Source organism: Panthera uncia, chromosome E1 (genome assembly GCF_023721935.1).
Source record: "Panthera uncia isolate 11264 chromosome E1, Puncia_PCG_1.0, whole genome shotgun sequence".
Classification (NCBI taxonomy): domain Eukaryota; kingdom Metazoa; phylum Chordata; class Mammalia; order Carnivora; family Felidae; genus Panthera; species Panthera uncia.
The window spans coordinates 13,841,230-13,857,622 of NC_064814.1; the positions used below are offsets into that span (position 1 = coordinate 13,841,230).

General features: G+C 54.7%; 1 protein-coding gene across 1 annotated transcript; it reads right to left on the reverse strand.

Annotated features, from left to right (window-relative positions):
* Window positions 1-9,020: 9,020 nt before the first annotated feature.
* On the reverse strand, window positions 9,021-15,837 carry C1QL1 (complement C1q like 1). The gene is made up of 2 exons (XM_049636287.1): window positions 15,194-15,837; window positions 9,021-9,709 (listed from the first exon to the last, which is right to left on the reverse strand). The coding sequence occupies exons 1-2, from the start codon at window positions 15,788-15,790 to the stop codon at window positions 9,530-9,532; spliced, it is 777 nt and encodes a 258-aa protein (XP_049492244.1). The 5' UTR covers window positions 15,791-15,837; the 3' UTR covers window positions 9,021-9,529.
* Between the last annotated feature and the right edge of the window lie 556 nt (window positions 15,838-16,393).

Sequence of the window (16,393 nt, forward strand, 5' to 3'; positions counted from 1 at the left end):
CGCCGCGCGTTCAAATTAGCCGGGTCGGCTCATCCGCGCTTCCCATTGGTCACCGTCCGGATCGTTGATTGGCTGTTTCCTAAGTAACAAAGTACAGCGCTGAAGTGTCAACTGTGCGCTTGCGCACTTCCCCTTACTGCCTGCTGGTTTTGAGGCAGCGTCTCCGACTATGGCCGCACCAGACGGGGCGAAACCTGTGTGGAGCTGGGGTACCGGGGAACCGCGGCCTACGCTGCCGTCCCTGGGACTGGGTTCATCACCACGTGCAACAACCAGATATCAAGCACGTTTTCAAACCTTTTTCTGTGGGCTACGATGGCATCTACCGATCCAAGAGGGACTTTTTAGCCACTGTCCAGGGTCTCTTCTCACTCCGCGACCATCCCAAGAATGAACTTCAAGAACAGCCTTGATACGGAAAAGCCAGTGGAGACAGAGAATGGCAATTCCACCCTTTTGACTCTGACAGCGTCAGGAATAGCATGGACTGGTTGTTGAATACGAGGCTCGGCCCCTTAGGGCACCGCTGGGCAGCACTGTCTCCATCCTTCATAATCGCCAGCTGCTTGGCTTCTGGTGGGCCAGCCTCATGCTGCTCCTCAATACTGGAGGTTGTGGAGGTCAGAGAGAGAGAGAGAGAGAGAGAGCCCTGCACTGAAATCAGGAAGCCCGATTCCAATCACTAGTGACTGAATCACCAATTAGTGCTGAGACTTTGGAAGTCATTGCTGCTCTCTGAATGTCCGTTTCCTCGTCTATAAAATGGGGTAAATACCCTGTCCTTCCTACTCACCTAACACAGCATGGATGTGAAAGCCTTCCAAACCCCTAGCATGTGTAAGGGGACAGCTTTGTATGAATCTGATGAGGATGAAACAGGTGATGCCTGCCTGGAGCCAATCGCTGACCAGTTTCATTAACCCGATCTGTCCCCACCCTGGGACAATGAGAAGGTCTGAGGCATCCAAGAGAGCAGGAGGCAAAATTCCCTCAGTGGGCCTGACATCAAGATAGTAGAGTCACTATTTAACACCTGGTTTATTTGACCCAAACTCTTCAATCACCTACCTGGACCTCCATTGCCTGTTCTACAATGGGATAGCATTGCTGTTTTGGCGAGAGTAACATGAGAAAACGATACAAAGTGCTGTCACTGTAAAGCTACAAGAAAACCAGGGTATTCTTGCCATCTGCACTACCCAGGAGAAATACAACTCCTAAAGCATGGCTTCCAGCTTAGGGGTCCCATCCCCTCTCACAGAGATGTGCATTTTAACAGAGGTTTGGGATCCCCAGGAACCACCAGGGAAACAGATTCCTCTTGTGTCCTTGTCAGCCTGGTCTTGCCTTGGTCCAATTCTGGTTTGGACAGTTAACTGGAGAAGGTGAGGTAAGACAGGGAGCAGAGGCTGTCCTGGCTGTGGGCAATGGGACAGGGGACACCTCGCTTGTTACTTACAAAGATTAGAAATAATGTAAGTGCGGCACATTGCCAACATCCGATGAGATGATAATAGGTATTCTTGCATTCATTCGTCCACGAAGTATTTATTGGTGGGCCCAGAGGGTGGGGTGGTGAGTGATAAACACCATCTCCTATCTTCATGGAGGTTGCAGCCCATGAGAGAAAATAGACAATTAAGCTAGTACTAAAAATGATGTGATATATGGGCTATAAAGAGAATGAAAAAGAGGGTTGGGGGGAGGTGGCATGCAAGTTGAAGCCAAAGGAACTGTTCCTTGGATCTCAGAATCCAAGGGAAAAGAATTTTGCTGGTAAGAGAGTCATCGGAGCCCATGATGCTGAGAAGCTTTGGTGGGGCCTGGCCAGGCCCACCTTAGTGGACACAAATGGAAATCCCCTGGACCCAACACTGCAGATGCTGATAAAGGGAGATTAGCCTGGCATTGGCCTAACTGGTATCTCGAGGTCTAGAACTCAGATGTGAGGGTTAGGTGAAGAATGTTGCCTTGTGTGGCGGCAGATGTTTCTGGGCTGATATGGCCAATATGTTGTGAAAGGCAACAGGATCTCAGCTCTGGTGAGGTGTGTGTGTGGCTCTCTCACGATCTGCAACTGACAAGATCACCAAGCCTAGGTGCTCAAAGGAGCCTGAGGGGAGGCACATCCTCCCCGAATACTTATCACTACACCTCCTTGCACCTGCGTGTGGCATTAGCTGCTCCAGATATAGATCAATCTTCAAAGGTCTGTGAACCAAGTTCAGGACCTCACTCTTGCCATCCTTAAACCCCAGCCAGAGGGGCACCTGGGTGGCTCAGTCAGTTAAGCTTCCAATTTCAGCTCCGGTCACAAGCTCGCATCCATGAGTTTGAGCCCCATGTTGGGCTCTGTGCTGACAGCTTGGAGCCTGCTTCAGATTTTGTGTCTCCCTCTCTCTCTATCCCTCCCTGTCTCTCAAAAATGAATACACATTAAAAAAAAAATCCAGACCTTGAAGTCTAGCCTAGCACAGAAGTCAAGCACAATGAAGACTGAAAAAGTGTCCACTCGGTTTATCAGCAAGGGGTTCACACTTGGCCTTGGTAGGAGCCGTTTCAGAGGAGTGGCAGCAGCCAGACCACAGTGGGAGGTGAGAAAGTTGTAACTACTCTTTTAGGTCCTCTGGTTGTCAAGGGGAGCAGAGAAAGGAGGTAGAGGCTGGAGGGAGATGCGGGGTCAAGGGAGGATTTTTTTAAAGGTAGGCGAGCTTTGAAGGATGATGGGAAGGAGCTGATACAGAGTGAGCCGCTAAAGAGTAAAGAGAGGTGTTGATTATCAATTAGGTGAGGTCCCCAGCGAACATGGAAGATACACTGATCAACCACTCCAGTTAGCCCACCTGGGACTGAGGGGTTTAACAGGATATAGAACTTCCAGTTTGAAAACCAGAACAGTCTTGGACAAACAAGGACAGATTTGGTACGCTGGTGGGAGGGCCTTGGATACAGAACACAGTGACAGGTTGGGCCCTGGAAGGAGGGACAGCTCTTCCATGGAGGCAAAAAGAAGTAAGAGAAGAGGGGCCCCGATGCAGGGAAGTTTGTGGATTTTATGGTAGAGGTTGGTAGAGTCACCCTCTTGACTTCTGCCTTCTCCAGGAGGTAGGAGATGTGATCACCCATCGGATAGTTAGTTTCACATTCCATCTCCTGCCTTTGCTACCAGGCCTGTCACATCATGGGTACTCAATAAAATTGGCTGAAGGAATTAGTGAATGGATGAGATCTGGGGTAGGTGTCGCAGGTTGTGTACTCCATGGGGCAGACTCTGAGGTGGAGATCAGTGTGCAGGAAGTTTACTGGGATGTGCTCTTGGAATGAACACGCGTGGAAGAGTCTTCAGAATTTTCCTGAGTGTAAAAGCCCTGCGAGGGGACCAGGACTTTACACCCTCACGCTAATCTATCATTGGAAACAGACTGCCCTAAGAAGTGGGCAGGACCTTGGGCAAGGCACCCCCCATCAGCAGAGGCCATCCCTGAAGGGGGCTGCTAGCCCAGAGCCACCTGCCGGCAGCACTCTCAGCAGCTGGGGAATAGATCTTTTGGTCCTGAAGGAGACCTAGGCAGTGCATCACAGCACCCACCAGCAGGAGGTGGAAGTTTAGGAGAGTGACAGATGTTTGAATAGCTGCTATTATGGTAGAGTGGTTATTATGTGGCAGGCACAGTGTTATGTACTGAGTCAGCCATTGTTATGTGGAAGATGCTCTCGGTGTGGCCTTGGAGACCTGCAGGTGACTGCTGGGGGAAGTTCAGGAAGCCTTCATGGAAGAGCAGGCAATGGACCTGGGCTTTGAATAATGAACAGGTGTTCCGCAGGCAGTGGAAATAGCCCAGGGTGTAGCGGACCCATCCTTGGCTCTGGGCAGGCTGGAGAGGTCTGGTACTTACCTGGCCCTATGCAGTTGTCCTGATCCACGCTGGGGTCCTCACTCAGGGAGCAAAGGGACCTGTGCCCTGGGCACCTGGGAAGGAACCCTCAAATTTACCCTTCACCATCTGGGGAAAGGCAGGATCCCTGCCCCTGTGCAAGCTGGCCGGGCAGCAAGCATTGTGGGCAGGCGTGCCAGGTGACCTGGTTGGGGAGACTGTTCTGGCTGGGAGGGAGTGGGATTCAACCCCTCTCCTGCTCCCGAGAATGGCCAGGCAAGAGGGCTGCTCCCAGAAAGGGTAAGCCATATGATCTTGGGTGAATTAATTCACCTTTCTGTGCCTCAGTTTTCTCATGCAAAAAATGGGTGTGTTCGTCGTAACTATCTTGTGGGATCATTGTAAGGTTTAAATAAATGAATGCATTTGAAATTCTTAGAATAGTACATACGTGTTCTTATGACTTGGGTGTTGATACAGAGATGAGGGTATATGTTGTTCACCCAGCTCCATTATTTCCCAAGCCCTTGGACAAGAGAAGAGAAAACCCTCAGTTCCCTGGGTTCTACCCACACCAACCCCATCCCCAAGAAGGCAGCTTCAGCAACAAATCCTAGGGGCGGGCGGGGGGAGCTCAAATTTCAAAGGGGGAGACCTTGTAAAACCTTTCCAAACATTATGTAAGTAAAACTGTAAGCCTCCCTTTAGTCCAGCTCCCTGAGAGTAACTCCTCCTGACAGTTTGGGAAGCCTCCCCCTGCCCCCTCCAATAGCACTATGTCCTGGATGTCTCTGTATGACCCCTGTGGGTATCTTGAAGCTCTGGATGTTTTTTTTTTAAACACGTTTCTTTTAACCTTTTAAAAAATATTTATTTATTTTTGAAACACAGAGAGGGGAGGAGCAGAGAGAGAGGGAGACAGAGGATCCAAAGTGAGCTCTGAGCTGACAGCAGAGATGCTCAAACTCATGAACCGTGAAATAACGACCTGAGCCAATGTCAGACACTTAACCGACCGAGCCACCCAGGTGGCCCCTCTGGATGGTTTCTTACGCATCTCTGGAGCCCACACCAAGCTAGAGCCTGGCCCATTGAAGATGTTCAGTAATGTTGAACCAGCAGAGCAAGTAGGGACAGGTGGACCACAGCCTTGGGGCATCCCTTCTCTCACCCCATATTGGAGGCCATAGAACAGAAGGGTGGGGGAGTCCACATTGGACGTGGGAGGACTCAGGGCACCCATTTTCAACACTTAGCTCCACACTTTGTGTACCCCAAACCAACCCCTACCCTATATTCACTTTGGGATTATCAGGGTGGGAGAACAACCCAAGAGTCTTCATCTTCTTTGATGATCACCATCACCATCCCAGGCACAGAAGTACAACCGAAAGTGGTTTAAATCATGGGGCTCAGAAAAAAAAAATCACAGGGCTCAGGAGACTTGGGTTGTAATAATAATCGTGCATTTGCATTTTGCTTTATAACTTACAAAACGGGTTCTCACCCACTACCTCACAGCAGCCCTTCAAGTAGATATTTTTATCGGCCCCATTTTATAGATGAAGAAACCGAGACTCCGAGAGGTCAAGTGTCTTTTCCTGAAACACTGAGCATGGCCAGAACTTGAACCCAAACCTTGTGTCTCCACTTGCTGCTGTCTCTGGTTCTATCTCTGTCCTGAGCCAACCTGAGCAATCTTGGCTTTCTCTCGGGGTCTCAGTTTTTGCAGCTGTGTAATAGGAGTTACCCACTCTGTGGTTTTGATTCTCAGTTTGGGTGGGTGGAACTAAGGGGGAACATGTTGAAAGCATGGGGGTAGCCCCCTTGTTTTCCCTCCGGCCCCCAGCTGCCCCCTCTCAGTAACCCTGCCACCCCCTTCTAGTTCCAAACATGTGTAGACTCCTCACTTCCACTTTATTATCACCTCATTTGTAGGATTTTGAGGTTTGTTACCTGGAAGGGGGCGAGGAGCTCACACCTCCAGTTCCGCTTTTCAAATATACCTTCATTGCTTGTGAAAATAACCTTATTAACAGCATCTAACCTGCTACAGCTTATGGGGGCACTCAGATAAATAAATGCGGAAGAAAGCAGGGCAGGGGAAACAGCACAGCTAGCTGGAGTAGTGCAACCTTTGTACCCCTGAGATTTTCTCTTAGCCCTTGGGGGTCCCGTAAGGGTGGGCAACACGCAGGTGAGCCCCCCCTCCCAATAGCCTAGAGCAATCGGCCGCCTTCTCTGGGTCTTTGCCTCCTGCCTCCTCCTCTGGTGTTCAGAGATCCTCTGGGAAACAGCTCCCGTGCCTCCGCAGCTCCCCTGTCTCCTGGATGCTTGTCCGGGATTGATTCTCTGGGCAGCTCCCCCTCCGAGCAGTAAATGAAATATCGGTTACCAGGAGTGAGGCGGGAGGCAATTAACCCCTAGACCTCACCATGGCAGATGTGTTTGTAGCAAGCTGAAGCAGAGGGCTGAGCGCACCTGCCTGGCTGTCCTGCAAAGTCATCCAATTAGGACAGTCCCCAGCGGTGGGCTCCTGCTGTCCCCTCTGGTCCCCATGACCCCAGAAAGCAGGGCAGCCCCAGCCCCTAGGGCTGGCAGCTGCCTGGGCACAGGATGGCCTAACTTTCCTTGTGTGGGTGAGCTCCAGGGGCACCTCCATCCTGACACCCCCTGGCAGGGACATTATTCGTTAATTAATCACACATCTTTCTAAAGGGGAGGCAGCCTGGAGAGCTTTCTTCCTTCCTTCCTCCAGAGTGGGACCGCCATTCTGCGTGTCCAGTCTCCTTTCTATCACCCAGCCAGCCCTGTCCCCCTGGAATGTTCTTGTACCAGAAAGCCCTTGACTGAGGAGGAGAGACACATGCCCTGCTTTCAGGGAGCCCCCAGTCTGAGGGGAGGTATAGCTCCTGCTCTCGGGGATCCCCAAGTTGAAGAGATAGAGTTGATCCCTCAGGGAACCCCCACTCCCAGGGGTTGGTCTTAGAAAGCCCTGGTTCAATAGAAAAAGCGGTGCCTACCCTCAGAGCCACTGCGAGGAAAGCCACAATCTCTGTGTTTAGGAAGTCCCCCAATCCTGGAGACACACACCTTACCCTCAACTTGCTCATAACACTGTCTTTGAGGACCCCCAGTCTGATGGAGGAGACAGAGAACTTGCCTTCAGGAAGCTTCCCATTCTAATGGTGGAGACACAGTCCTTGCCCTCAGGTATCCCAAGTCTGAGGAGGAAAAAAAACCCCAGACTTTGCCCTTGGGGATTCCCTGTCTGATGGGGGAGACACTTTCCTGACAGTTTCCCCTGCTGCTGGGATGCTGCCTGAGTGACTGCAGGATACCCTTGGTGCCCTACAAAGGAAGAAAAGGTCCTTGGCTTCAGTCCATCTCAGTTATGCCACACACTTGCTGCATGACCATGGGCAAGTCACGAATTTTCTTCAGACTATGATTTCCTCATCTGCAAAATGGAGATATTAGGCCCATCTCTCAAAGCGACACAAGGCTTGTCCAGTCACCAGAAATAAAAGCAAACAAGCCAGCCAGGCACTCCTACAGAAATGATTAACATGCTTTTTTGTAGCAGAGGTCCCAGCCCAGTCCCTGTGGCCTCTGGGGAGGGGTGGGGAGCCGCCCAGGTATGTGGCTGGGTACCCCTGGGCCAGTGTGGCCATTAAAGAATCACAGGGGCCTGTGGGTGGCACTGGGGGCAGGGGGAAGCGCCTTCTAATCTAGTCACTCTTCCCGAGGAAACTCTCATTCCAGCCAGACCTGCCAGGGGTTTTATTGGGTTTGTGGGGACCCGCGGATTTCAATCTCCAGACCCCACAGGGAAGGAACAAGCATTAAGCTAATTTTATTAAATGGCCACAGCTGGCAGTAGGGGGAAGTAGGGGAGAGAAGGGAGGATAAAGAAAGTCATTCAAGGCTGCCAGCCATGACAAGGGTCCATACATGGGGCTTGACTGGGACGGAGGCCACCCCTCCTTCCTGTCTCTCCAGCTGAGCCAGCTGGGGGTGGGGAGGCCAGATGGGACTTTTCCTCAATGTAGAGCCTCGGGGTTCTCCAAGAGGCTCGCCCCATGGCTGCTGCCCAGTGCAGATGCTTGTAAGTACATGAAGCCTCTGCAGGGCAGGGGTGGGAGTGGAAAGGCTGGGCACAGCGAGGACGGAGCTGCCTCAGAGCCATTCTTCCTCAGTTCTGCTTTGGAGACACCAGATCTTTATGAAATATGGTGCACCAGCTGAGAGCGTAGTCCTTGGTTCCAATCCTGGCATTTGCCTTTTCCTAGCTCTGTGACCCTGGCAAGTTACTGAACCTCTTTGAACCTCAGTTTCCTCATCTGAGATGGATAAAAGGACAGCATCCAGGTCAAAGGGCATGTGAGTGTTTCCTGCCAGTCTACCCCCTCCCCACACAGATCTAGGAGATAGTATTTATAAGGTTCTTACGTGGTGGTCTGACACAGAGTGGGTGCTCTCTAAATATTAGCTATGGTTATTTAGGAATGCCCTAACTACGACTGTCATGGTCACATGGTCACAGGAGGTAAGGGAGGCAGACAGAGCCAGGAGACTCAACGTGTTGTCTCCAAGGAGCAGGGCTTCTTGGATTCAAGTGCAATCACAGAACTTAGCGACCACGTCACATTCATCAAGATATTTAACCTCCCTGGAAGAAGAACAAAATCTAGTCACCCAACCTCTCCGGGCTCCTTGGAGGCTTGAGTGAGGTGCCATACCTGGAAGTGTTTAGTGCAAAGTGTGTTCCTGTGATTGCTGTCACTAACCCAGAACTGAAAGAGGAGTCACTTGCCCAAGATCACACACAGTGGTACCAGATTGAGAGCCCAGGTGTCCCAGTTTAAACCTTGCTGATGCCACTTTCCAGGTCAAACAAATGAAACTTTTCCACCATGGAAGAGGATGATGTAACTGGGCTGCTTCCTGTTTCTGCTGCCCAGGCACGCTTGGGCTGTGGTGAGCATTGGGCCCCTTGGCCCACCTCCTCCCAGAGCAGCTGTGATTCTGGGACCTGGCTGCCCCCAGATCCATGGGAAACTTCCAGCAGACCTCTTCCCTTTCTGGAAGAAGGCAGGGTTCATGGTCCCCTCCTGCAGCTCCTCTCTAGGGCACAGACCCAAAGCCAGTGGGATGGAAGTGTTTTTATTAGAGCTTTGGTCAGACGGGGCGCAGCCGGGCTGGGGCTTTAGCAGGTGCTGGGACGCTATCCAGCCCCAACCCACCCCTCTCCCAGGAGGCGCTACCCCGGAGCGGGAGGGCAGCGCATCCGAGCACAGGAAGGGACCCCGCCAAGACCTGTCCCCAGTCTGGGGCGGGCTGACGAGCTGGGTGGGTAATAAACAGTCCTATTGTACAAATATACAGCGCGGGCCAGGGCGGGGGCGGTCGACAGAGCCTCCCGGGAACCGCGACGGTGCGCTCTGGACCCGGCTCTGCGGCGAGGGCGAACGGGCAAGGAGAGCCTAGCCGGCGGCCCGGGTGGTGATGAGGGCGGGCCGGGGGCGTCATAGCCAGGGAGGGCCGGCAGCCAGGGCTAGGGCAGCGAGGGGTTGGGTCGCCCTCAGCCCGCTGGGAGGGGGGCCCCGGGGGAGGGGGGAGCTGGGTAGGGGACGGAGGGGGACGCGGGGAGCTCAGTCGGAGTAGATGATGAAGCCGGAAAATGTGCTGTATTTGTTGCTGTTGCCGCCGTGCGCTTTGCCTCCGTCGAGTTTGATGAAGACCTCATCCCCCGCGTCCAGGTGCAGGATCACGCTGTTGCTGGCGTAGTCATAGTTCTGGTCTGCGTCCTGGGCTATGGCGCTGGCGCGCACCTGCGGGGGTGGGGGTGGGGGTGGGAATAAGGGGGTGGGGAGAGTAGGGATGGTGTGTGTGAGAGGGTAGGGGGGAGGAGGGAGAGAAGTAGGGTCGGGGAGGGAGGGGGACTGTCAGAGGTAAGGCAGCCACGTGGGTAGGATCTGGAGGCCCTAAAAACCTGCCTTCAACTCTGCCTGCTTCTCTCGCGTCATTCCCCACCCCTTCCAATCATAAGTGTATGTTTTGGGAATGGGTTATAGAGGAGCCCTGGATTTCTAGGGCAGGTGTAATCTGGGTCTGAATTAGGAATCAAGGTGGAGTTGGCCTCCTTAACTCCTCTAGGTCTTACCGTCTGGCCTGCAGAGGACGTCAACAACGCCTTCAGGGATGGCCCAGCCTGGAACTCCCTCCTTGCAGAGAGGAATTCTCTGGAACACCAGGGGATGGAGGGCCATCCCTTCTCTCCTTATCATTCCTTCCTCTCTGCTTTAATTGTAACAATAATGCCTTACCTTTCAGCCACACCCACCTGTTCTTATGTCAGCGGATGGACACAGGGATGGACACCTTGGCCCCATAGGTCAGGTGGCTAGACTAATGCCAGGTGGCTACTAAGCAACCACCCTAGTACCAGAACCCAGTATTTCAACTCCTTGTCTGTAGTTCGTTCTGGGGTCTTTCATACTGGAGCAGTGAGATGGAAGGTCTGGTAATTATTTCCCCTCCCAAGGCTCAGATTGAGCCTGCATCCTGGCCTCCAAAGAGCTATAGCTATACCTGTGACTATTATCCCACCCACAGAGGACCTTGGGCTCCTCCTGTCTCACCACAGAGTGGTAGAAAGGAAGTGGGTGGAGGGAGGGAATCCAGGCTTTCCATCTTTGTGTGATCCTCAGTCTGATCTGCTATCCCTTCCAGTCCTTGTTTTGATGGGCGAGGGGAGGGACAGGCAGTTCAATGAAGCAAGAGGGCACCAACATTTGTGTGTGAAGTCTGCTGGTCACTTCTGGGGGCTCCGACTATAATCATTAGATACTGAGGGTGAGTGATGGTGAACAAATTCCCTCCAGGCATTCCTCTCCAACTGAGGCAACACAGGGCCTGAGCCATAGGATCTGGGGCCTTTCCAGGATAGCCTGGGTGGAGAATGGGAAGACAGGGGACATCTCCAAGGTGCAGGCTTGTGTTGAGGGGAGGCTGCATTGAGTGGGGTTCTCTCAGTCAGGCTTTTCAACAGCCCCTCTCCAACCAGCCCCTTCCCTGAAGGCAGCTCTCCCAAAGGCTAACAGTCTGGGCTGGACCAAGCCAAATTAGGGGAAGGGTCCATTCTCCTTCCTGGGCAGGAGACAGAACTGCAGGTCAGCTGTGCCGAAGCTGCTGAGTCAGCAGCAATGCCACAACGGGGCACCCAACGTATTTGCATGCTGGCTGCCATTTAAAGCCCAGATCCTTCCAGCCCCTTCTCTCCCCTCAATCTCTTCTTCCCCCGACCAGGGGCAAGAACTGTTTGGGGACACTTAGCTGGGAAAACTCACAGTTCAGCTAAAGGTGGGGAAAAGCAAATGAGGGGAAGATGCTGTCTTTCAAAAAGCTCAATTTCTCTGTTCAGAAAAAGGATGAGAAGATCCCGCCTCACCACTGCCACCTTTATAAAAGCCTTCAGATGGTGGGGGAAAAATTTTTAATCTTGATGGGGCTTTGTGTTACTAGGAAAGCGCTCAAAGAAAGCAGCCAACTTCTATATTGTTCCCTGGGCCCTAATCCTCGTAGTATTTATTATTACGTATGCATTTCATTATCTTTGCTAATAAATTACTACTAATAACAATTATTTTTATTACCCAGATTAATTGAGCCTTAACTCATTAAAACAGTGTGCTTCTTAATAGCCAAATCCATTAGAACACAATCATCTGTCATCAGGAATCTCCTGGTGATGTGACAGGCATCAGAACTCTTATGCTTATGTTTATTATTTATTCATCACCATGATTGTTGCTGTGATTATCCTAATTATCCACAGAGGCAGGAAAAATTGATGCCCTTCCATCCTTAGATAGTAGGGGGATCCAGGAATGGAACCCAGGGGTCCTGATTCTCTGCCTGAGACAGCAAACAGTTGAGGCATCCAGCTTCTGGAGGCCATGGGGAAATTTGGGGAATTGAGGCTGCCATGGAAGGAGGAAAGCAAGTCTGGGACTTGTCACGAGGGGGCGCTGTAGAATCACCTCCTCAAGGGCTGCCAGGGGAAGGGAAACTGAGGCAGTGGTCTGACCAGGGCCCTGGAGGGAGGAGTGGGGAGAACCCAAGAAACAAGCTCCTGCCCCCGGATCAGTGCTGGGGTGTTGGATGTACAGGAGTGGCTCCCACAGGCAACCAGCCTGGCCCACAGGGGACACTTGTGCTTTCACATATTTCCTGGGTCCCTGCTGAGTTAGGCACTGTGCTCTGTGCTGTGAAAAGCATTCAGGGCTAGCTAGAAAAGGACAGTGGGGAGCCCCTCTCCCACTGTCAGGCATCAGGCTGAGCTCCAGTGAGGCCTTTATTTATCCAGTGGAATCCTCAATTTATCTACTACCCCATCTCTCACCTCACTCAGGTTCTGTTGTCCAAGCCCTTCCCCATTTGTGATATTCACCTCCCCAAAGTCCCTGCCCTGGACAAGTGGCACCCTGGCCATAGACCCTGGTCCATCCCCACACAGCCCCCTGTCTCCTGGCCCAGTGTATTAATTTCATGTCTTCCCTGACATCCGAACTGTGGATCTTTGAGGCAGCTGCAGGGAGCTTACCTCACTCAGGGCACCCACTCCTAACTTACAGCCCCTTCCTCGGGCTCCTCAGATCCCCATGTCCTAAAGACCAGGCCTTGGTGTCCTCGGGCTACACAGTGGTGACTCAAGGCTCCCCTTGGGGAGAGGGGCTGGTGGGCCTCAGGCAAGGACAGAGTGGGGGACTCAGCGCTTCAGTGACCTCTCCCCTCCCTATCTTGCCGAGGGAAAGGCCAAGGACCAATTTCAGTCCTGCCTTCCTGAGGAAATTCTGGAAGCATTTCTTCAGGCAGGAAGCCAGAAAGGAAAAGCACAGAGCCCAGCAGTGCCCCAGGTCTTACAGCCATGGGAGGCAGAAGCCCCTCTGTTCTGTTCCTGTCCATTGCCCAGAGCCATCATTTTGTCTCTGCTCACTTGAATGTCCTCTTCTACCTCTGAGCCAGCCTTTCCCTGCACTTGACCTTTTTATTTCCTCCCTAGCCATGTCTCCTCACCTTGGGGACCAGCCCAGTTTTGCCATCCTCTCCCCTGACCAGGTTGGTCTGAGTGGGGGCAGGCACCAGTGAATCATTCCCTCCAGCTAACACATTTAGGGATGGGAGTTGCCAGCTGGGCCCCCAATCCCCCTCTAACACACCAATCGCTGGGGTGTGTTATTGGGTGGTTACTATTATCTCTCCTGCACAGACCATGAGGTCCTGTAGGGCAAGTGGATCAAACCCCTGCTACCTAGCTCCAAACCTGCCTCTTAGTCGGGGCTCGAAGTGAGTACGTGGGATGACTAGTGAGACTTAACGAGTCTTTTGAGCAATCTGGAAGGACAAGTCACAAAGAACGTACGGGAGAGGGGTGTAGGCCCCAGTTTTTAGTGGGGGGGGCATGGTCTGAGTAACTGTTAAAATGCTGGATCTGTGAACCCCCTAGTTAAAGCCACCTCCTATTTTCTACTAGCCTGTGGTCCCACCTCCAGTGAGTACCTCTTTGTCAGGTTGTGCCAGTGCCTTGCCCCTACTGAAGGGGGAAGAGGCTTTGAGATGGTTTCACCTCCCAGTGACTGAAGCAAGTGATCCTGCCCAAGCAGACATCACCTTTGGGGTCTCCTCGGGCCTCATCTCTGGAGCCCCACTGGAACCTCCTGAGGTGGTACAAGGCCTAGGGCCCACTGGTGCTCTGGTGACCAGCTTCCTATCCAGACAAAATGGGCCCCCAGTCCCCTTAGACCTCAGCTCGGTGCCAGCCCAAACTTTCTTTGGGAAAGGAAGAAATTCTATTGATGAAGGTGACATTGCTGCATCCTTTATTGGTGATTAATAAGGGAAATCGTGGGGCTGTCTGCAGAGTGAGCTCTCACTGGATACTGAGGCCTCCCATTTGGTCAGGAACCAAGGACAAAGAGGAGAGACACGGGAAGCCTCATAGAGACCAAGTGAGAGAGAAACACTCAAGGAATAAAGAGGGGTGTTAAGCCTGGGGGGAGAGAGGCCAGAGACTCAGGAGAGACAGATAGGACTGGTAGACACAGGAGACAGACGGGGACAAGAGACAGAGTAGGAGAAAGAGGCAGGCAGGAGAGAAAGAAGAGGGGGCAGACTTACAAGTGCCTGGTAGTCTTTGTGCTGACTCCCAGGCCTGTCCTTTCCCCCACTCCCAAGCCAGGGTCTACCTGCAGTGGGAAGGATTCCAACAGGGTCCGGGGTCCCAGTCGCAGGAAATTTCTTCCCAACTCCCACCATCCTAGCTTTAGTTCTGACCCATGCTGGTCTCCTTCCACAGGAATGCTCCGCCTCACCGCCCCCCCCCCCCACCCAGTGGCCCTAGGCCATCGTGGTCTGGGAGCCCTGGAAAGGGAGGGAGTAACAAAAGGAGAGTGAGCTGGGCAAAACTGTCCCCCTAGGGCAGGATTAGGTCGAGGCTGGTTCTGGGGCAGCAGTTGCAGGAAGAGCACCATGTACTACCCTCACAGTACCAAGGAGCCCACCTAGCTGCCTGCTAGCTTCGGTCTTTGGGATGGGGAAAGTGAACGCAGAGGATCCCCTGACACTCCTGGAGTCAGGAGCTGCAGCTGCAAGATCAAGGGAGGGGGAGTTTCCACCTCTTTGCCTCCCTCAGGAGGAAAAACTTTTCCCCCCAGAGGTTGCTTTCCTGCGCCTGTAGCTCTGACACGGTGGGAAGCGGCCGGGCAGCCCCGCGTTTTGCAAAGGGCGTCAGATCGGCGCAGTGGTCCCTTCTCAAGGGCGGAGGATGGATTGCAGCTAAGGCTTCGCGCCCCTGGCTCCCTTTGCCTCTGTGCCCAAAACATCTCCTACAGCTCTCCTTGGCTTGCGCGCCTAGCGGTGCGCCTGGACGCCCGCGGGCGCGGAGGCTGCCTTCCCTAGAGCCCATCATTGCCCTCCCCTAATTGCCCGCTGGTATCAACCAGAATTCCAGCTCTCAGATATCGCTTCCCGAGGGCCAAGCCCCCAAGGACCAGTCCGCGCGCCTGGGAGCCCTGCGCTGTGATTATTTGCATTTATCTCCCGCATTTCCAAGCCGCGCGCAGGTGCCCAGCGGCGTCTGCCTTGAAGCCAGTGCCCAGGAACCGAAGAGTTAGTGCCAACAGGCCCACCATCCCCGCATGTGATGCCTAAGAGGGGCCGCTGTAGGGTCTCTACCTGTGCTCGCTGGTACCCTATGCCCCGGGCTCCCTGGGTGCCCTGCCCCCAGGCCAGCCCCATGCCCCCGCCGGGCCCACCTGGCCGTTCTTGCAGAGGTCCGCCCACATACTGGTGCCGTCGCCGCCTCGCATGAGGACGTGGTAGGTGAAAAAGTAGGTGCCGGGAATGTTGCACGTAAACTTGCCGCTGGTCGCGTCGTAGTTGTTGCCTAGGTTAGTGACCACATCGTCGAACTTGAGCACCTCGTAACCCTCGTGAGGGTTCTTGAGGCCGGCGTAGAAGGCCACGCGTGGCACCGTGGTGTAGGTGGCCGTGCTGATTGCGCCGCTGCCCCCTGCACCCGGCAGCCCGGGAGGGCCGGTCTTGCCCGGCTCACCCTTCTCCCCGGGTGGCCCCACAGGACCCGGAGGACCTGGATCCCCAGGGGGTCCGGGGGGGCCCGGCTTGCCTGTGCGGCCCGGCTTCCCCTGGGGGCCCTGCACCAGCGTGGAAGGCGGGGGCGCGCCGCTCTGCTCGCTCAGGGCGTCGCCGCCGTCGGGCCGCGCGCCGGCGCCGGGGCCCCGCGCGGGGTAGGGGTCGCATACCATGCGGCAGGTGCCCAGCATCTCATAGTGGCCGTCCGGGCCGCCCGAGCTCACCAGCACGGGGATGAGCACCACCAGCACCAGCAGCATCACCACGCCCGCGGCGGCCGCCAGCAGCGTTTTCCGGCCGGCGCGGAGCCTGGGGAGCGCCGGGCCGCCCGGCCGCGCCGTCGGGGCAATGGTGCCGGCGGGCGGGGGGCGCGGGCAGGACGCCCGCGCTCAAGGGCGGTCCGGCGGGGCTGCGGGCATGGGGCCGGGCCCGGAGCGCCGCGCTGCGCTGGATGCGCTGCCGAGCCCAGCCGCCGGCTCCTGCCTCGCGCCTCCCTCCCGCTGCGCGGCCGGACTGAGAGCGGCGGCAGCCGCGTCCTGCCCGGCTCCTCCCGCCTCCTCGCGCTCGGGCCACCGCCCCCTCCGCCCCGCCCCGCCCCACCAGCTCCGCGCGGCTCCGCGCCCGCGAGGGGTGGGGCTGCGGGCGGGGTCGGCACCTAATTGGGCCGCTGGCGGAAGGGCTCCGCCCACCCAGGGGGGGCGGGGCCGAGGGCGGGGCCGCGGAGATGAAGGCCGGAGCCCCGAGAGGAACCCGGAGACTCCGCGAGCTAGAGGCTGAGATATGGAAATGGGGAGGATACTAGAGTCTAGGAAACAGCAGAGTCTCCTACAGGAGATGGGGGAGTAGAGGCCGAAAGCCGAGTG

Excerpts from the sequence above, each read along its gene's own strand:
- C1QL1 (XM_049636287.1), bottom strand. The coding sequence starts at position 15,790 with ATGCTGCTGGTGCTGGTGGTGCTCATCCCCGTGCTGGTGAGCTCGGGC. Across the intron at positions 9,710-15,193 it reads ACCTCTGCAAGAACGGCCAG|GTGCGCGCCAGCGCCATAGC; the intron begins GTGGGCCCGGCG and ends CCACCCCCGCAG.